Here is a 22,389-nt window from a genome sequence, read left to right on the forward strand (position 1 = left end):
CTGTCATATAGATGTAAACACTGAACTGATACTCCCATCTTATTGTCTGAGAGCAATGATACGCAACGGTCGGACGAGATCCGTTCACTGCCATTGTTCACACTCTCAGTTACCACGAGTCATACACGACAGTACCCTGCTTTTACATAGTTAACACAATTACATTCAGCGACAAAACCATTTCATCCTATTTAATTCTGCAGAAACTTCCTGACTAAATTCACACTTCTGTGGTCTGGTGATTCTACTTTCACTGATAAATTGAGTGTAATAACCAGAGTAGGCCTGATGTAATTTCATTGGACACATTTTCATTGAAATCAGATTACCTTTACCGGTCTCACAGTGTAGCTGATAGATATTTCACTCGGCGGTGATATTAGAAAATCAAGAATTAACAGCGATGAAATTCTGTTGAAACATTTAGAATGGTTTAATCTCCAATCAGCATCTTAGTGAGTTAGTGAGTTAAGGATGCTTGCTGTACCTTATTAGTACCGAGAGACAAGGGGGTACGGCCGGCTTTACTGGCAGCTAACAGGGTGTGGGCAACACATCAATGGCCATGGTCCGGTCGTGAAATTAATTTCTATTTATCAGGTTATGTTGGATTTTTCTCCATAAGATTTTATTACTTCTGCAGTAGATTCCGGGTTAGTTGTTTATTTCTGATTTGGTTCCACGAATGAGAATCGAACCGCTAGAACTGAGAGATGAATAAAACACAAACTAACACAAATCAGTAATGAAACGGCTTTTCTTTATTTCTATAAACAATGTTTCTAAGTGAAGTTATAGGAAATTGATACATGTTTCCGATGACTCGGTATCAGAGCGATGATACTCGGTATCAGAGCGATGATACCGAGTATCAGAGAGCGATGATACCGAGTATCAGAGAGCGATGATACCGAGTATCAGAGAGCGATGATACCGAGTATCAGAGAGCGATGATACCGAGTATCAGAGAGCGATGATACCGAGTATCAGAGAGCGATGATACCGAGTATCAGAGAGCGATGATACCGAGTATCAGACATGACATGTTATCAACTATATAAAGAGGTATATATTTGTATTTAAGTGAACGGATTACGTGAATTCTCATGATTCGTGTATCCGGAGTTCGAGTATCCAGCATTTGTGTATCCCCATAAACTATCATCGATATCTAAGTTAACACTATAATCGTCGCGATTGCGGACTCGGTGCCGGTCGTGAGTCCGATCCGATAATCGACCGGGGCTATTCCGTTCCCGAAGGTGGTTCCACCTAGCGGTCGGGGATGTATTTATTAGGTTACTGTCGCTACCCGTATAGCGGCGTAAACTGTGCACATCCGCAATTGAGCTACTGTCATCCCCGGAAATCACGTGATCCACCAGCAGACGATCCTGTTCCATGATTACGCGAATTTGCGGACGATTTTGCAAACTCGCAGCGCCCCCTGTTGTTTGTTCGGTTACCTCAGCGCACACTGGTGATGAAAAATCGGGATAATCGTCTGCAACCGATGTATTTGCGACAATAACACCCCCTGGTGGTAAACAATCGGAATAATCATCTCTCATTGATCTATCCGTGACACTGACGCCCCCTGGTGGTGTAGAATCAGGATCATCGCCTGTCGATGATCTATTCGTAACAGTAGCGCCTCCTCGCGGTGTACAATCAGAGTTATCGTCTGTTGTCGTTGAACTGCCCTTGGTTGACCTTGCAGCCGCCTCTTCGTACTTACTCCAATGTTGCCCGTAATCTTTATTCGGGTTTCTAATGAAGGTCCCTTTGTTCCAGTCGGGAATGTCACGTGGATCGAACGGTTTTTTATTGACACCGAACACGAACTGTTCCTCTTCCGAATCGTTATTTTCATCGTTATTTCCGTCACCGGAATCATCGTCATCGCCGTCATCGTTATCGTCGACGCCTAGCGATTTATTTTGAGTGGCCAGAATTTTCGAGACGGTTTTGTCCAAGTTTAGAATTTCGGCTTCGACGAAATGTAACGTGCTCGACACCGAGGTTAACTTCTTATCCAGTTTGGCGTGGAGCCCCTCCAACTGAGTGAGAAATTCTTCCTTAAAATCGAGGATATCTTCATCGGAAAAATAGGAGAAAAAAATGTTTGTGTTATAAATAAACCTTGAAATGATCTACATATGAATGAATGTTTTATTTCATTTTTATTCAATTGATCCATATGAAGTGACTTATAAATCTTACGAAGGGTGAAAACTATTTCTATATATAATTCGTACATAATGTGAACTTAAATAAATAAATCTATTTGAAACGTTAAAAATCTATATGGATCTAAACATGTACCTATCTACTAAAAAGTATCTACATAAATTATGCAAATTTTCGATTATCTAATTATAATATGCAAATACTCTATGAATAAATGAAAAGATAGCGATGAATGACGTCATATGGGTATTTTATGGAAGGTGTCGTGTTTACTGGTGTATATTTACTCACCCTCTCTACTGGTTCCGCCTGCTTTCTTTTTACCAAGTTTCATCGTATGAACAAATCTCATCACAACTCGCCTCATGATCACCTAGCAATAAATACAATACACCATTAATTGATATAGGCTCTCTCAGCGCCCATGGGGCCAGTTTTAAACAACCTTTACAACCCGTCTTTTGACTAATGACTTAAGACCACTTTTGTATCTTGAGTGACCCCTAAACTGTGCCTAATATCTAAAGTAGCTCAACGTAATCTGATTGTACCTTGTAATCACGACGTATCTTTATTTTACTATTACTGCTATCACCGTTGTTTTCTGCACCAGAATCGCGCCATCCTCCGCCACACTAAACAAATATACGTTAAACGTATCAAGTTTAAACGTCATTTAGAAATCTTTGTGTATGAAATAGACCGTGCTGTAATAAACTATGTTTTCAAGGATGAATTTTTTTTATAATTGTGAATCTGTTGAAGCTTATTGGAACTACAGAACTGCGCTAGTTCTTCGTCTACCTATTACTGGCTAACTTTAACATGCCGAAGCTTATATCAATCAATTGACTCTCTACCAAAAGTCAACAATTCAAATATTATTCACATTCCATTCATTATAACACTGTGATATACGATACTTAGGCTAAACAAAAATGATACCTTGTTTCTCCGCAGCGGTCGGGTCATTTTTGTAAAATATGATAAAATTAATAAACAGTTCATTTCTATAGCGGCCGGGTCTGTTATGGTAAAATTGATCACGATTTTAAAAAAAAGTAATGTATAGGGTAGATAGGCGGCCGGCCGGGTCAACATTTAAGCTCAGCAGAGCGGAGAAACAAGGTATCAATTTTTTTTAGCCTTACACAGCAACAAGCTCGAATTTTCCTGAGTATTTTCACGATTGATTTCGGTGTAGGTATAATGTTGAAAGGTACTGGAATCGTCGTTCCGTCGTCGAAATATGTCAACCATAATTTAGCGCGTGCAAATTTCCATTCCACATCTTCATCAGCCTTTAAATATATCATACAAAAAATGAATAAGGAAACAATTACCTTTCTTATTTACAGTTTGATATTCATATCATGTTAGTTTTTACCGGGCTGCAAATACTGGACCTTGTTGCATAGTCGGGACTTATTTAAAGGTTTTCTTCAATAGAACCAAATTGAATTTTGTCACGACTGGGAAACTGGGCTGTTAAACGGGGATTTCTGTCATGTATTGACTGGTTAGAAAATAATAATTTGACAACAGTTGAAAATTGTAGTCCTGGAACCAGTTTCGCGAAGTTAAAGAGTTAGAATGAAAATGGGGTAATTTTGAAAAAAAATGATTTTTTTCAGAATTTTTCAACAATAACTTACTCGAATTTCCTCGAAAGTGTTACTCATCATAGCAATCAACATGTTAATGAGAACGACCACGGCAAACATGATATAAACTCCGTATAGAATATAACCAATCACCATCACGGCGTTATTACTGGTCGTCAGTGCTACAGTACTGTCGGAGCCGACCAACCGCGGAGCATTTGACGTACCCAGTCCAAACGTCGACCAAAACAAAGTATTAAACGTCGTGAGTAAACTGAAATTGAAATTTAAGAATATTTGAACTGTGGAACCGGGACCAGGGATCTAGTTTTTTTGGGAATCATTGTGGATCTTAAAAATTCAACGGAAAATGACGTGAATTTGATAACTGGATTGTGATTGGTTACCCGCTGAAATATTCGTTTTTGACTCGTGACGTATCGTCCCCTGATTGGTCGTATTCTCTGTACAGACTGGTTAAACCGCATATAAACGCCACCATCATCGTGGAATAGATCGCTATGAATTTCAGAACGTCTTGTATCATTCTACCATATGAGATCTGAAGCTGACCGAACATCTCTGTAGCCGGTAACAGATAGGCCACTCGAGCGAACGTTAACACGTTAGCCAATGAAAATAGTATGTTAGCTAAGATCGACGGCTTGATGATTTGCGGATTATCCGGATCAGGTTCTACAATATATCATAAAAGAAAATTATAATTAATCATAGAAAAATTCAGCAAAATCCTTTTTTTTCAATAAGTTTGAAATAGCATGTTTTTAGGATTTCAAAAAAAGGTTAATATGAAATTCTATCAAGTATATATCATTTATTGAACTCCATTATATTCATATCGATTTCAAAACGACATAGATATTTTGAGATATTTCACACGATATCAGGGAGCGTGACAATCGCAAAAGAAGTTAGACCTGACGGCCATTTGACGGTCAATATGACGCGCTTGTGACGTATACGTACGTATAAGAAATGTGACATTGGTCGACGATGACGTCATGCCGATAGACGGCGCTAGTCGGTGTATTTTGATGTCTCTGATGATCCACACGGTATAAGCTGCCGTGTACAAAGCTATCATCATGATATCCATCAGATTCCAAATATTATTGAAATAGTTGAAATAACCTTCTTCCCATAGCTGTTTGACTTCGGCCCAAAACATTCCTGGAAAATAAAACCGAAAAGTTCCTAGAAATTTACATTGAGAAAAAAACTCTTCCCGAAAACCTGAAATCCTCATTGAAAAGTCACTGGACATCGCCATGAACGTTGCCATTTGATTTTTCACGCGTTTTTGTAGCGGACATTACACGTGTCTCATCATGAGATTTTGATATCACGAATAATTTCAAACTGTTTGTTTTCCTTTATAAAATTTTGTATGATTGATAATATATATTGTTTGTTTATTGCACATTTTGGATATATAATATACTTTCGTTACAAAATGTGATAATGAGTTGATCCGACCGGCCAATTTTGGCCTGTAAGAGCACATTCATTCATACGTAATTTCAATTTGAAGTCATTGATAATTGACGAGTCTTACCCAACACGTAGAATCCGATGACTCCGAACAGAGCCGCTCGTGAACCCTGGAAGTGAATCAGAGTAGTCTTATCCGTAGCGATAGTCGTAGCGGCGAATAACAATCCCAGAAATATAAAATACGAACAGGCGTGATTCAGAAACTTCACTATCGGTATCCGTAATATCCGACCAAACTGTTTAAAAGAGAGAGAGAGGAGAGAGAGAGAGATGACAAGTATCGGACTCACCGTGAAAAAGTGATTTCGACTTATATACGGAATATACTTACCCTCGAATAGGGTACCATAAAATACACTACCGCGAATATAGGCATACACGTGATTACTAGAGGTGCTATGAATATTTTCAGCCATAAACTTTGATTTTTAAACCACGGTAAATCTGAATACCAGATACTCATCAGGTGTTCCTGACAACTCGCGTGGGCTATAAACTGTAAATACATTATACATTTCAACTGAATATCGAAATGATGGATAAATGATTACATGATATTCCAAGCTAGGTCATGGGTTCCTGAGATCCTGGGGCCAGTTGCATAGTCGCGGCTTAGACTTAAGACCAGTCTATGACCAACTTAGTTCTATGGCTTATCTAACATTTTAAGACCAGTCTTAAGATTAGAGACCGCTTTTAGACTTACGTCACGACCGTGCAACTGGACCCTATAGGTCTTAATTTCAAAAAGTTCGTCAGTACGTGATGTTGAATATCAATATATTTACACGTTTTTGTTCGTATTTTAGAGCGAGGTTGATACGAGAGAGATTCTTATCGTCACTGTTGCCGTGAAGCGCCGCCATTACTTCAGATTCAGTACGACACAAATCTAACAGATCGTACGCGTAAACTTTACATTTCTCTGACAACGATTTGTACTCGTTCTGAAATAGAATGAAAATACATAGGTTAAGAAATTCAAAACCTAATTTCATTCTGTTGAGCTTAAAAGTTAACCCGGCAGCCTATCTACCCTGTGCATTACTTTTTTGAAATCATGATAAAGCTAACAATAATAGACTTTACAGTTATGAACTGATTACAAATTTCATTGCTGCTTCATTTTATTTTATTCCTAGAAAATAACATTTTTCTGAAAATTCATTCCCGATAATACCTTACCATGTAAATACTAACCGAAACTAATTAAGACTAGTTGATCATCTATGTTTATGACTCAAATTTTGTAACAGAGAACTTTGGAACTGGCCTCAAGGATCCAGTCATATAGTTCTGAGTAAAGTTCGGAATCTCTTTTGTTTGGTGGCCCGATTCAGGTGGCCCGAACTGACCCCAGAATACGCGCTCATCGTCAATTCATTTATTGGTGCCAGGGCCATGTTTTATGATTAAAAGTTTTTAACTTCTCCATCGACTTATATTACATTACCATATTATCATCTGTAATTTTCTAATGTAATTTAATTCGTAAATAAAGAATAAAGATAATGATAATTTGTTCTTTCTAACCTTGTATTCTTTTTCTTTATTGGCGAGATGGGAGAGTTGTTCGCTGAGTTCGAAAGCGGTCATTATCGGATCGTCACTGCTCAACGACATATAGGCCGTACTGGCTAGACCCTTATAGGCGTTCAGTCTGGATCGTGAATGGACGACGCGATCAAATTCTTTATGATTGTTACATTCCGTGCACGTGCAAAAATAATGATGAGGAGTTTGTATGTAAAATCCACGTTGAATTAACAGGAAAACTATATCGAAATTATTACAATGAGCCGCTAATATCATGGGTGTAATATCGGGCGAGAAGTCGCTGTTGTTGTCCTCGTGGTCGTAGAAACCGTGTTGAAATTCTAACTGTATTCTCTGCTGCGTGTTCGTGTAAATCGAATGGTTCAAAAACAGTTCGCAAATTCGAACGTAACCGTTTTTGATAGCGTGTAAAAAAGCGTCTTCGATCACTTCCAATTTACAGCGGCCCAGTAGGAATTGTATGATGTCGATGTGTTCCTGTATGACGGCTAGTTGTAGGGCCGTACGACCCAGAATATCCACGCAGTTTACGTTAAAATGACTTCCCTCTTCGACGCAAGCTTTGATTATTTTCAGATTTCCGGATTCGGCCGCGTGAAGGAATCGCCTCTCGACGTCGGACAGCGGCGAATCTCCGAATATGTTCAATGATTGTTGATCGCTGTAGTTTTGATTTGTGTTCATCATTTTTCGATAGGTTTCCATGAGATCTGGAATCCCTGGCGATGTCTGAAAAATATAGTATATACAATATGTTATAGAATAGAGAAGTGAATATAGTTATTTTCATTAAGACGTTACATTATCGGGGGTTACTACAAAGGTGCGAGAAAATGAGTCAATATAATATCTATAAACAGAGGAAAACGAATAAATCGATAAACCCACAATGACATGAAAAACTCAGGGGTCAGTTGCATAGTCGTGACTTAAGTCAAAAAGTGGTCTTAAATCTTAAGACCGGTCTTTAGTTGTTAGATTGGCTATAGAACTAAGTTGGTCTTAGACTGGTCTTAAGTCTAAGTCATGACTATGCAACCGGCCCCAGGAGAGTTTTATATTTTCATATTTTGAAATGGCTCACGGACTTGAGTCTTAACGTTTAACTATCTCACGGTAAATCTCGGGATATTCAAATATTCATTGGAATTCCGTGCGAATTCCGTAGCTCTCAAATTATGAGCTAAAACTCTACAACTGAATTAACCGATAAAGCACGAAGTTCTCTACCAGAAGTAGACGGTTATACCACCGAACCGGAAGTGACGACACAGCGCTCGGCGGAAGTACAGATAAATGCGATGAAGTTCAAGGACACTTATACGCAGACGATACGCAGACTGCTGGGATAGACCTTTCTATTTGAAGAGGCGCGGTGTTTAAAATTACACGCATTGTTTTATTGGAAAAATCAAGGGCAGGAAAAATCTATAATTTTAAAAAGTGCCGCGAAGCAGCCCTGTGAACGGAACAGTTAAGGTTGGCTGTAAATTCGAATTAGTGTACTCGTTCATATGAATACTTCACCAAGAACCTTAGTGTCTGATGTACCACGGACAGGATCGTAGGGCAACGTAGATACACTGTGGAGACAGCCACTGCCAGGACTGGGTAAAATGAATACCTAATATGGAAATGAAACTCTGGACCCAGTTGCAAAGTCATGGGTTTAGAACTAATAGATATAATTTCATAAAATCTAGATATATTTTTCTACTGCACATATTTCGCCATTCGTTATAAATATGACATTAAATGTGACCTAGTTCAATTCATTTTAATTCCCTAGTCATGACTATGCAAAAATGAAACTAGGCCAAAATGAAAAATACATGAATATTTCACAAAACGATATTAATCCTAAAATACCTCGCATAAATATCACGAAATAAAGAATCCAATCTGATAAATCTGATAATCTCGAATAGTAAATCTCAAATATCAGATCATGTCGTAAGATTCCATGTTCTCATTTCTCATGTTTAATCCGACGCCAGTTCCGCGTGTCTCACAAAAAATTTGACTCAAAGATTGAAATATTGAAAATTAAAACTCAGAGTCACTGTTACTCACAACAGTGGAATTGAATCCTGAGTTCAGAGATAACTGTAACTCACAACTGTGGAACTGGATCCTCAGTTCAGAGATAACTGTAACTCACAACTGTGGAACTGGATCCTGAGTTCAGAGTTAACTCTAACTCACAACTGTGGAACTGGATCCTCAGTTCAGAGATAACTGTAACTCACAACTGTGGAACTGGGTCCTGAGTTCACAGTTTACTCTAACTATCTGTTGACTTTGATATCCCTGTAGTGAACGACATTTACGAAGAATCTTCGTAGAGCGACGACGTAGATGACGGCGTGGAAACCGGCACTGTCACTGGGTGAATGAATGACGATGAAGACGGCATTTAATTCCTGATGACGAACTCTTAATATTGACGTTTATATGAATTCAAAAGCTAAAAAGCTATACGCAGAACAATTAAAGCGCACTTTACTACACAGCCCCATTAGAGATATTTACACTGTAACAAGAGGGTGAGAGGGAGAGGGGGGAGGGAGAGAGGGAGGAGGATCTTGTGTTTATTGAAATGTCTATATCTAAATTATGTCATGGGAACAGAGTGTAATTCAATACACACTTTCTCCGTGTCACATATCTATAAAATTATCACTGATGATCAACACTGTGCTCGGATTGGTGCTACCTCATCCCCTACCTCACCTCTTACTCGACCCCACCCCTCCTTCCCTCACCCCATCTCCCCTGTGATTCTTATATTTTCACCTGAATCGAACATGTTTCTAAATCGCTTATTTTGGGATTCTCCATTTTATTTTCCACGTACAACGCTATTGAAATGCTATCGTCGTGGCAACCTAGTATTGTAAAATATCAATTTAGTTGACCGAAGCCTCTGTCTGGCTATGTTCAAGGCACGTCCTAAAGGTTCCTACAGAGACCAGTCATGCACGATCTATAGAATCACCAAACAGGTCAGTTTTGGATTGTTCTGGTGCAAAGCAGTTTGTGGCATGTTCTACAAAAGCTGACGTTATTGTCACGCGATGGTCGCTCTGCGCGCTGTTCTGTACGTGAAAACTTGTAACAATGAAATAGCGAATAAAATGAGTCTGGTTTCTTTCAAACATGGATCCAATTTTCGGTTAGCGATTTGTGTTTGTGCCACAGTGTGAAACTTGCCACCGTGAATATTATAATCACTTATGAAGTCAGAATGAGGAAGGATGATAGTTTGAACAACATGAAACTTTTTTTAGTTAATTCATAATTGTGGGTTTCCATGTTTTATAACTAGCGATTTTATGCATGTTGGCATTTACACTGAATAATGTTTAACATTCTTACATTTCTAGTATTTATAAACAATTAAACAATTAACCTTGATTATCATTTCACCAGTGCATATATCTTCTGGGGCCGGTTGCATAGTCATGGCTTAGGCTTAAGACCAGTCTAAGACCAACTTTGTTCTATAGCCAATCTAACAACTTAAGACCAGTCTTAAGATTTAAGACCACTTTTGGACTTAAGTCACGACTGTGCAACTGGCCCCCTGGGGAATGCGATGAAATTTGAGCATGATTTAAGTTTAAATCACTTTTTCTCCTGTTACCTAAGTAACCCTATATACATTGTCAGACCAAGATGAAATATTAGTTCAAGACATTTTTTACCGACGCAATTTTATCATTTCACTGCTAACATGACCACGTGACTCACCAGTGCGGTAAACCCTACACATCGATCTACCAGAGCGTCCTCTATCGACGAAATACTATACTTTCTAACCCTCCTAGCGCGTCTGGCGGCTCGCATGGTTCAATATTAATCACAGTCAAATCGAGTCGAAAAATGTTTTTGAAAATAAAATCAGCGGAAAAATATTTGTACACCGTAAAAATTTCTTCCGCGAAAATATCATTCCACGAATATCATCCCTACACGTATTTCCGTTTATAAGTTTTAAATCATCGTTTTGAAGATTTCTGGATACTTATTTTTTTCTGAATAATATTCGGCATATAATTAACAGCGAGCGAGAGAGAGAGAGCGTAACGAGTTATTGGAGAACGCGATCGACAGCTCGTTTTATGTAAATTCCGCAATAGGATGCCGATATAGTTTTCCCGATGAACATGTTATGAAAATATAAACGCTGAAATGAAAACACGTAGAAAAAATCCGTTAACTTTCAACAACAAAGAGTAAGAGAATCCGCCCTTCTCCTCCGTTATATTGACATCTGAATTGACGGAATAATAATATCAGTTGTTTGTATCGCGTACTGTATCCGTAAAGAAGAAATGTATATCCGATATTCCCTGGTTGATTCGAGTGAAATCCTTGTTTTTTAGTTTCAAAAACAGGAAACGCGTTTCGAAAATTGTACAGGTAAATATCCGCTTAACGTACATACGTCAACATCATCTGTTATACCAGCACCAGCACCAGCACCAGCACCAGCAGCAGCACCAGCACCAGAGGAATGTATTTTACCAAGAATTGAAACAGTGCGGTGTTTGTGTCTCCACAGTAAAGACTCTCTGATATAAATGGGGAGGTGATGGGGGGAAGAGGGGGGAGCAGGGCGGAGATTACTCAGCTGAAATATCGTGAACATATGGTGTTCACTTACTATCAATATCTCAGATCATAAACATTGTAAAATGTGTGGCTTAATAGAGAGGTAATAGTTCTGTGTCCGGTAACACGGTTCTGTGTCCGGTAACACGGTTCTGTGTCCGGTAACACGGTTCTGTGTCCGGTAACACGGTTCTGTGTCCGGTAACACGGTTCTGTGTCCGGTAACACGGTTCTGTGTCCGGTAACACGGTTCTGTGTCCGGTAACACGGTTCTGGTCCGAGTTTCACAGTTCTGGACCCAGTTCTGCAGTTCAGGAGCCAGTTCCACAGTTCAGGAGCCAGTTCCGCAGTTCAGGATCCAGTTCCACTGTACGGAACCCAATTCCACAGTTCAGGAGCCAGTTCCACAGTTCTGGATCCAGTTCCACAGTTCAGGAGCCAGTTCCACAGTTCTGGATCCAGTTCCACAGTTCTTGATCCAGTTCCACAGTTCTGGATCCAGTTCCACAGTTCTGGACTCGCAGTTCCACAGTTCTGGACTCAGTTTCACAATTCTGGACCCAGTTCCATAGTAACACAGTTCTGGCATATAGTGGGTAATTACCTTACTTTAGTTAAAGAGGTTTGTTTCCACAGTATTGTACTTAAAAAGCTATAAAACACCTAAAAACTGATATATTTATATTTGAACAGTATGAACACAGCAAGCAGAATCTGTGAATAAATATTGGAATCAGATTCGTATTCTGATTGGAAATCGAATTACAGGTTTAATTATTAACACAATGAACCTACAGGGAAAATGTTTGTCTACAATCGGGTCAATAATAATTGGTTCAAACTATAGTGAGACAAAGTCCATAGTTTGATGACTTAGAATATAGTTCAAGGAATACAGTATTCCTGAAGATGACTATTTGGATATAGTCGAAACGTTGACTAAACTACACTAGCTCAAGGAATACAGTATTCCTGAAGATGACTATTAGGATATAGTCGAAACGTTGACTAAACTACACTAGCTCAAGAAATACAGTATTCCTGAAGATGACTATTTGGATAAAGTCGAAACGTTGAATAAACTACACTAGTTCAAGGAATACAGTATTCCTGAAGATGACTATTAGGATATAGTCGAAACGTCGAATAAATTACACTAGCTCAAGGAATACAGTATTCCTGAAGATGACTATTAGGATATAGTCGAAACGTTGAATAAACTACACTAGCTCACGGAATACAGTATTCCTGAAGATGACTATTAGGATATAGTTGAAACGTTGAATAAACTACACTAACTCAAGGAATACAGTATTCCTGAAGATGACTATTAGGATATAGTCGAAACGTTGAATAAACTACACTAGCTCAAGGGAACATTTTCAGACTTGTTTTTTTTTAAATATGTGATTGTCTATGATGATGAATGCATGTACGACCCAAACCGCGTGGGTGAAATTTTAAATAATCGCCACGACCGTGAAATGATATTAGAAATTACTCGTAATAAATCATGAATTCTATCTATAGAGAATTTTTATCACCCGAAATCAAAACAATAAATGTCGTGTTGGGAATAATTCGCTGATTGATGGTTCCAGCACGAGATCAGAACGTTATCATCACAGGACATCAACACCGAACCCCTATAATGCGGATAAACGATACCGCACCACCCACCCGTGTCAACTAATCCTTAAAAACTAATCAAACATTGCATAGTCATGGGTGGAGCCTCCCAAAAATCATGGTCATCGTTTATCCCTGTAAGGAACATTGAAAACATCAAATCATTTAATTAATGTCTCACGTTGCGAGGATGCGCTATAGACTTAAAACTGTAATCAACGATAACCGTTAACGAAACACCCCCTCCCCCACTTCCACACCTCCCCGCCTTCCCACCACAACCTTACGCCATAGTCTGAAGATGATTAGTCATGAAGACGACTAGGATATAGCGAAGATGAATATAGATAATAATCGTCGAAACATTGAAATCAAATCATTGACTCTAGAAAACGTTTCATTTTCAGTGTGTGGGATTTTACAAGCTGCAACATTCTAAATTATGTACTTACAATAGTAAAAAGCGACATCGTTTGAACTAAAGCGTCCAACGTTGAAGAGGATTTACGGCGCGGCGTCGTCGTGTTTTTATCCATCTTAGATATTCAACCAATCAGTCAATTACATCACACTGCCGTATGTAGATATCCAACCGACGACGATATCAGAAACCGAATAATAATCATTGTCTAATTCTCGAGTAGGAAGTGTCGTCCGTCAATAACAAAATCCGACGCTAGAATGAGTCTGAAATATTTTTTCCTCGAGCCTGTAGTTTATTCGACTGCATCCTGAACAACTGCCAACTCAACTTACTCAAAATCAAAATCAGAATCCCGGTTTCGTTCCGTGAGTCCGAAATGGTTCCTTGTGCTGATATTTCATTCAACGTTTCGACTAAATCGTGATAACCAACATGTTCAGCAACAATATTGAGTAATACCCAAAATCAAACTCAAACCGTTTCTTTTAAATGAAAACCAACACTTCAAGAGTTCGAAACGTTTTGACTTTATCCTGATAGTCACGAACTTCAGCAACAACGCAGTTTCAACAAAACCAGATGATGTACATCCAGTCTCAAGAACAAAGTGATTAGTTAAGTAATCGCTGCCGCCCACGTCATTTAGATGGGGGAAATAAGCCAATCGCGCAGCGCACTATCGGATTCACTGGACTGATTAAAAAAATCTCCTTTATATCGCAATTTGTTGCGCCGTTCACTTCAAAATGTTTCCAATATCTGAAAAAAACTATCGCTAACAAACAGCGGCAGGACGACTCGACTCCAGCGACTCGATGCAAACAACATCCAAATCGATGAATTCCAGGCTGGAACATTGCCACCTGATGATGTTTGACTTATTAAGTGTGTAAAAAGTACTTTTACTCGTAGAACTCGCGTGTCTGAGTAGAATCTGATAATATTTCCTGAGTCACTTAAAATCCCACTACGCCGGAGATACAGTATCAGCACGACGTAAAAATCCCACGATCGTAAATTCACTAAAAAGTTGTTTTTTTTAAATTTATCAGCAATAGATATTTCGGATATGGCTACCATACCATTTTAGACTGAGAAAAGGTAAGCAGTGATCACCCGAAATATTACTAATAATTTTTTCATAAACCTTTTAGTAAATTTATAATTGCGGGAAATGACGTTTAATAGTTTCCTATAGTTGCGACGTTACGGTGATGTAGATTAAGATAAGTGTGTCAGGTGATAAGTAAGATGAGTGATGCTGTCGATGTTGGGTTGCGTTACTAACTCCACATCTCACCATACCACCGCGGCTGTTGTCGTATATCGCTTTAATGCCACCTATAAATCAACAGTTGATGTTTAAACTAGTTTAATTACACAGTCTCTAGTGGTTGCGTAGGTCCACTTATAATCATCATTGCTTGACGTGTGAAGTTTGCTCATTGACTTTACATTAGTCTTAGGTTTATAGAGATCTAGGCTTATAGATAGAGGTTAGGGTTAGGTTTAGACTTATGAATATAGGTTAGGGGTCGGTTTAGGCTTATAGATAAAGGTTAGGGCTAGGTTAAGGCTTGTAAATAGAGGTTAGGGCTAGGTTTAGACTTATAGATCTAGGTTAGGGCTAAGTTTAGGCTCATAGATAGAGGTTAGGGGTCGGTTTAGACTTAAAGATCTAGTTAGGGCTAGGTTAAGGCTTGTAAATAGAGGTTAGGGATAGGTTTAGGCTTATAGATAGAGGTTAGGGCTAGGTTTAGGCTTATAGATAGAGGTTAGGGCTAGGTTTAGGCTTATAGATCTAGGTTAGGGCTAGGTTTAGGCTCATAGATAGAGGTTAGGGGTCGGTTTAGACTTATAGATTTAGGTTAGGGCTAGGTTTAGGCTTGTAAATAGAGGTTAGGGCTAGGTTTAGGCTTATAGATAAAGGTTAGGATTAGGTTTAGGCTTATAGAGATCTAGGCTTTTAGATAGAAGTTCAGGTTAGGGTCAGAGATGGAAGATACATAGATGAATGAGATACCGGTATCCAAATGATCCTTTCATTCTTATTTTTTTTCTACTTTTCAACTTGTTTCATATTCCGATGTCCAGTTCAGCTTCAGAGAGAGGAATACAAACCTTAATTTCATTAACTCAAGCGTAATAGACTGCATATTATTTGGGGCTGACCCAATTTTCATTTGCAATGAGTTAACCTCGAGAAAAGGACAATGAGTTACCCCAAGGATACTATACTTTACCCACAGCCCTTGTGAAATAAGGTAGGCCTACTGCATGGTACGTGAGTAGCTAAAACTGATATAAAAAGATACATATTTAATACGCGTGCGACACACTGTCAAACTCTGCGGGGGGGGGGGCTTTTTACATATTGCGCAGGTTTTCCATTTACAAGTGACTTATCAAATTACCCGCCGCCCCGGACACGACTGGAACAAACAGCAGTTTTACAGGTCTATGAATCGAGCTGCAAGTTTCAGCTACTGTTTACAGAATTCACACGGTGTGTGATTACCGCTTTATGTTTTATATACTCGAGTTATTCGATCCATTTCTAGTGTCGCCATGTGCAGTCGCTCGCGGCGATCCGATCAGGGTTTTTTTTTGTTCGAGAATGGACTACATTTCGTTTAAAAGCATGTTCTGTTAAAAACGATTTACGAGAATGATATTTCTGATTATTATCCATTAATCTCAATGTGAATATATGGAGAGACTTATCAATTGATGTTAATGTGTTCATGTATGGTTAAACGTTTAATTCCAGGATGGGTGAACGGCAACCAAGGATCTCTCCGCCTCCCTAGTGAGGGGAGGGAGGGGTGAAGATGGAGGGATATTGAGTGCAATAAGGGTGATGGAGGACAGTCGAGTCATCACATTACTGATGTTGTCTCTATTTTCCTGTCTCAATTAGTATTTTTAAATCAATACTAAATGTGCGTAAATCGTCGTTCGGATAATTGTAGTCACAATATTGAAGTGATCTCTATCTAGTTTTGAAGCCTTTGTTCTTGGAAGGAAACTTTTGAACCTGATTTTGATTAATAAGAGTCGGGATGGAAGAGGACAGGGTGGTGCTAGCTGCAGATGGAAGGGGAGAGAGTGATGCTGGATGCTGGCTGCAGATGTAAGGGGAGGGGTTGGTGCAGGATGCTGGCTGCAGATGGAAGGGGAGAGAGTGATGCAAGATGCTGGCTGCAGATGGAAGGGGAGAGAGTGATGCTGGATGCTAGCTGCAGATGTAAGGGGAGGGGTTGGTGCAGGATGCTGGCTGCAGATGTAAGGGGAGGGGTTGGTGCAGGATGCTGGTTGGAGATGTAAGGGGAGAGGGTGATGCTGAGTAGATGGTTGAAGGAGATGGCTGTATTTGTGGTATATAAATGGCTATAGTTACTGAGTTACTGAAAGTAAACACAATATTTACCAAATATCGAATCAATATTTACAAGCGGTAAATATGAATATATGTGGTTTATTTGATTGATTTCAAACCGACCGACTTTCATTATTAACAAATCATAGATTACATCATAGATCTAGCTATTCATTTATCGTGATTAGGTCATAAAGACCTCATAGAGAGGTCATTACAACCTCATAGAGAGGTCATTACAACCTCATAGAGAGGTCATTACAACCCTTCATAAATCCACGGAAGATCTATAGACCCTTCCAGAAAGAATTGTGGCTTCTTCCATGATGGACTAACCAAATTCGGTCCTAAATTAATTTGAAGAAGGAAAACCCGTTAAGTAATCATTCAGCGGCCGGTTCCACATGCGAGACCGAAGATGAAAAGTGGTGTTAAATCTTAATACTGGTCTTAAGATGTGAGATTGGCCATAGAACCAAAATGATCTTTGGTCTTAAAAGTTGTTAGATTGGCTATAGAACCAGAATGAGCTTAGGATGGTATTAAGTTGTGTTAATGTAACCAAAATGAGTTTTGGCTGGATTTCTCCTAAGTTGTTAGGATTTGCTGTAGAACAAAGATATGGTCTTAGAATGGTATTGAGTCCTGATTATACGGAACCACTCCCAGAAGTATAACATTTATTTATGCGTCATAGAGGATTTTTAGGAGGAGGTGTCCATCTTTATGCCGGAAGACTAACAGTTTATACGTGATGTGAACTCTTTACACTGATTCTGTAAATTAAGAGACAGCGCGTCAATGAAATGAACTCAGTTGACGAGGTTTCAGTAAGTGACGTGTGTTAATTCGAATAAACGTCTTTATGAAGAAAAAAGCGGATATTACATTTTTAGAGAAATTGACACCAAACGAAACATGTAATAAATCGAACGTATTCGCATAGTTCTGATCGGGATCGATACGAAATTACCCCCATCGTGACGAGCTCGAGTTGGTTGCGATGTTTTATTTACAGAAATATTGATAAATTCAATGGTGCGATTATTATTAAATCTGCCGACGAGTTGGTTCTATTTGACGACTCATACAACACGCGATTGAGTGAGTGAGAGAGAGAGAGGGCTGGGAAAAAAACCCGAGCTTATTACCGAGGCTATGAAATGATTTTTTTGTCGCGGGTCCCATGAGAGAAGTTAAATAGCACGGCGCGGTAAGGTGGGGTAAAAAGAGAGGAGCTTTCATCATAAGAGCTATTAATTGTCACCGCATACACACGTCACGTGACACTAACGGCCTGTCTGCGCGTACTGGTATTGAGTGCTAAGCTAACGATACTTTGCACGCGATGTTCTTTTAATTAGTAAACCACGGAGTACAGCTCAGTGTCTGAACACACGCGACTGTCGAGGACTCAATCATCATCAATAAATATTTAGTTATTGCATGAAATCTTGTAAGAGATCTCATTTTTTCGGGGGTTGATCGATGATCAGCAGCTGGTACGTGTGTGCTGCTTGGTTGAGGGGTCAAAATATACTCTGACTCTTACCAGAGGTTGAGAGTTTGTGAAATACAGTAGACTCTGTCTCTTACTGCGGTAAAGTTGAAACTGGTAAAATTCTACCCCGAGTTGGTGTCAAATACTGGGTAAGAGTTTGTGAAATACAGTAGACTCTGTCTCTTACTGCGGTAAAGTTGAAACTGGTAAAATTCTACCCCGAGTTGGTGTCAAATACTGGGTAAGAGTTTGTGAAATACAGTGGACTCTGTCTCTTACTGCGGTAAAGTTGAAACTGGTAAAATTCTACCCAGAGTTGGTGTCAAATACTGAGTAAGAGTTTGTGAAATACAGTAGACTTTGTCTCGGGATTTGCAGACCACTAAACCGCGCCCGATATTTGACTCCCCGCTATCACTGATACTGAACCCCGAGCTCGGTTTTCTGACCAAGCTGTTATGCTGGTCTTACATGTTACGAGCAGTATTGAAAATTAAAAGAATATACATTCAAACCCATGGTTTGTGGTCTGTCCCTGGGTAGAACCTGCTTAACGCTGGTAGCTAATTCAATAAACTGTATAATAATAACAAATTGATAGATAGATAATCGGCTGATTGAAATATCGATTTGAAAACAGTAGAATATGAAATATTGGTCGCGCGGCTCAGGGAAGAGGAGGGGAGTGGGATGGGGAGTGGGAGGGGGAGTGAGAGGGAGGACATAGAGTGGGATGTTTACACTGTGTAAACTACCACTGCTATACCGCGGTAGAGCTCGCTTCAAACTAATAAAATCCTCGTCAAACATTATTCGAACATTTCACAACGCAGGGAAAATATCTATCGTATATCGTATATCGATGTGACCAGTCGTATCGTATATCGACTATCGTATATCGTATATCGATGTGACCAGTTTGAGTACGGCTTTTAGTACTGATACAAAATCAATACAATCACTGGGAAAAAAAATGAATCCTTGGAAAAAAATGACGTTCGTTCTATAATAATACAAACGCTTATACATATACGAATGTTATTTGAAATATTCGCTTACCAGTGGCTGCATTCACGATTCAACAATCGCGCGGTCATGTTACGGCCACATGCCAGTTGTTTTTACGTGTTATATATATATATATATATATATATATATATATATATATATATATATATATATATATATATATATATATATATATATATATATATATATATATATATATATATCGGCGGTTTATTAAAGATATATAGTATCGCCTGTTATAGTCCTGAGAGTCGTGAAGAGTCATATGAAGTCAGTCACAGGTGGTCTCTATAACTCTGAACACAACAGGTTTCAGAACACAATATACTTGACATTACAGACATCATTATGTATATTATACACATACTTAGTTAGCATAATAATTAATCGATTATCAATATGAATATTAATATTAATACTAATATTAATATTAATATTGATATTATCACGTCAAATAAACGTTTATATTGTATTCTAAAAATCGTATTATAGTTTGAATTTTTAACTAGATCTAGAACTGTATAGAAATGTGGAACTGGTTCCTGAACTGTGGAACTGGATCCAGAACTGTGGAACTGGATCCTGAACTGTGGAACTGGATCCTGAACTGTGGAACTGGATCCAGAACTGTGGAACTGGATCCTGAACTGTGGAACTGGATCCTGAACTATGGAACTGGATCCAGAACTGTGGAACTGGATCCTGAACTCTGGAACTGGATCCAGAACTGTGGAACTGGATCCTGAACTGTGGAACTGGATCCTGAACTGTGGAATCGGGTACAGTAACTGCGGAACTGAGTCCCGTCAAACTGTGTCAGAATTTACCAATAGATGAATGACAAATTAAAACTACATCGTCACCACTGAGTCGACTGTTACTTATAGCCGAAAGCCACGTCTTAAAACAACTTTTGAGCAACTGATTCCTGGCCTTCCTTGTCTCACAACATAAATCATACCTTGTTGTTTTTCATGGTCGGAGACTTTTTCGCTTTATTCCGATGATGATGAGGAGACAACCCACCACCGCCGCTGTCCGTAGCTGTAGCTGTTGTATTTGTGAGTAGAGGGGGTTTAGGTCCATGCGACCCAACCCCTACCACTGCCCCACATACACCGTTCATCGTTAACATCGTTCAGGCATTTCTATCGTCAAAATCTATCGATAAAACTATAATTCCGTAGTTTTCATCCGATCCAAACTGGATCACTACACCACATCTTAGTTTAAATTCTCATTAAATCCGTAACGAACCGATGTATTCTGACGAATCCTAATTAGCTAGGCATACATATATAGGTATGGAATTATTAAAAAAGAACTATAGCAACTGTCGTCGCTATCAGTTACCATATCAACTCACGCACGATATAAATCCACTTTGACGGTTACGGCTTGACTGGGAGACTGCATTTTATAGATTGTTTGAATGTTTCGTTGTTTTAGAAATCGGAATTTATCAAAGTGCGCGGAGTCGACGATATGACACTGACAGACGGCGCACTAGAAACACAGATGTGTGTGTAACTGATGCACGAGGAGGACTAGGATTTCACCGCCACTAGTCCGGCGGCATCGCTCGCACCTACAACCGATAACGGCTGCGATCATATCACGCGCGCGCGCTCTCTCTCTCTCTCTCGCCCTAAAAACTTATCAATCATTGGCGATTGATATGATAAACCGTTTTGAATCATGATTCAGTGATATCACGATATCCGCGTGATGAATGTAAAATCATAAAATTGTTGAAAGACTAGAAAAGTTCATTCAAAATGCTGGAAATTATTCGGGTGCCGGTTCCTATTCGGTCATTTTTTGACTGAAGAAATCGTGTTTAAGATATGTCGACTAAGATGCATGCTATGATGACCCAACGTCGCTCTATTTGTCCCGGACGGAATTGGCGTGGTACCCCTCGAATTTACCGCTCGTGACTAGACCACGAGTAGTCATTATAATTCAAATTCGTTTTTACGAATAGGCGTGGAACCATCTGTCGGAATGAATATCGAAGTAGCCATTGATTTTTGAATATATATATATTAAAGTACATGTACTTTTATATGCGAACCCCGGGACGATTTGAACGAATCATTATCATTAAATACTGGGTTCGAACCTGGGACACCTCTGAAGATCAAGACCACTCCTATACATCCTCTATTCATCATCAGGACCACTCGATGTCAGTTATTAATCGGTTCGAACCTGGGACACTCTCTACATTGGTTGTCTGGCCCGCTCAAATTCTATTATTATCATATTTACCGTCAAGTGCTGTCTCTATATATAGCAATAGCGGCGAATTGGCGAACTAACTGGTATGCACAATAATCCTACTGTGGCATGCGGGCCGAAAATTAGTTCACAGTTTCACCGCTAGCGTTGTGTATAGGGGCAGCACTTGACGGTTGAAATTACACGTCCGATATTCTTACCGCGGCATGCGAGTAATGCAGCGTCTTACAAACTGTCCCCAATGATCGAGATCCTTAATCTGTATCGAATATCTTCTGGAATGAGTTTACAGCCACTAAAAGTGATCCCTCACGTGCCAAAGTAAGAATCAATGAACAAATACAGTCCCCGGAGGTCCCGGGTTCGAATCTAGAGTTGTTAATAGGAATATTTATTTTTATATATGTAGTACCCGGGATACTGGATGATCTAAGTTACAGTTCACCCCCAAACTTCAAATACGAGCCCCTGTGATGTCAAGTTATTTGGCAAGTGTAAATTATCTCAGCTGTTTTTGCAACACGTACTACGAAATGAAATCTAGTTATAAACCTTCAAAGTACTTATTTGTCTTCCAGCGTTTATTGATTCTTGGACTGAAATTACGTTGTTAAGTCAAAGGAAACTGGTATCAACTTAAACCAAATGCAAATCGAATTTTCAATTGAGTTAACATCGATCAAAGTGCGCCCTTTTTTGG

The 22,389-nt window shown here is 39.2% G+C and overlaps 1 protein-coding gene across 1 annotated transcript; it reads right to left on the reverse strand.

The window, feature by feature from the left end:
- Positions 1-1,079: 1,079 nt before the first annotated feature.
- LOC141913377 (short transient receptor potential channel 7-like) lies at positions 1,080-19,515 on the reverse strand. The gene is given in 12 exon segments (XM_074804882.1): positions 1,080-2,095; positions 2,482-2,563; positions 2,742-2,825; positions 3,342-3,491; positions 3,846-4,068; positions 4,202-4,546; positions 4,829-4,985; positions 5,371-5,545; positions 5,641-5,805; positions 6,098-6,256; positions 6,843-7,595; positions 19,476-19,515. Coding segments are annotated over 12 exon segments (3,321 nt in total). The 5' UTR covers positions 19,488-19,515.
- Positions 19,516-22,389: the final 2,874 nt, after the last annotated feature.

The sequence above is a fragment of the Tubulanus polymorphus genome, chromosome 11, assembly GCF_964204645.1.
Source record: "Tubulanus polymorphus chromosome 11, tnTubPoly1.2, whole genome shotgun sequence".
Classification (NCBI taxonomy): domain Eukaryota; kingdom Metazoa; phylum Nemertea; class Palaeonemertea; order Tubulaniformes; family Tubulanidae; genus Tubulanus; species Tubulanus polymorphus.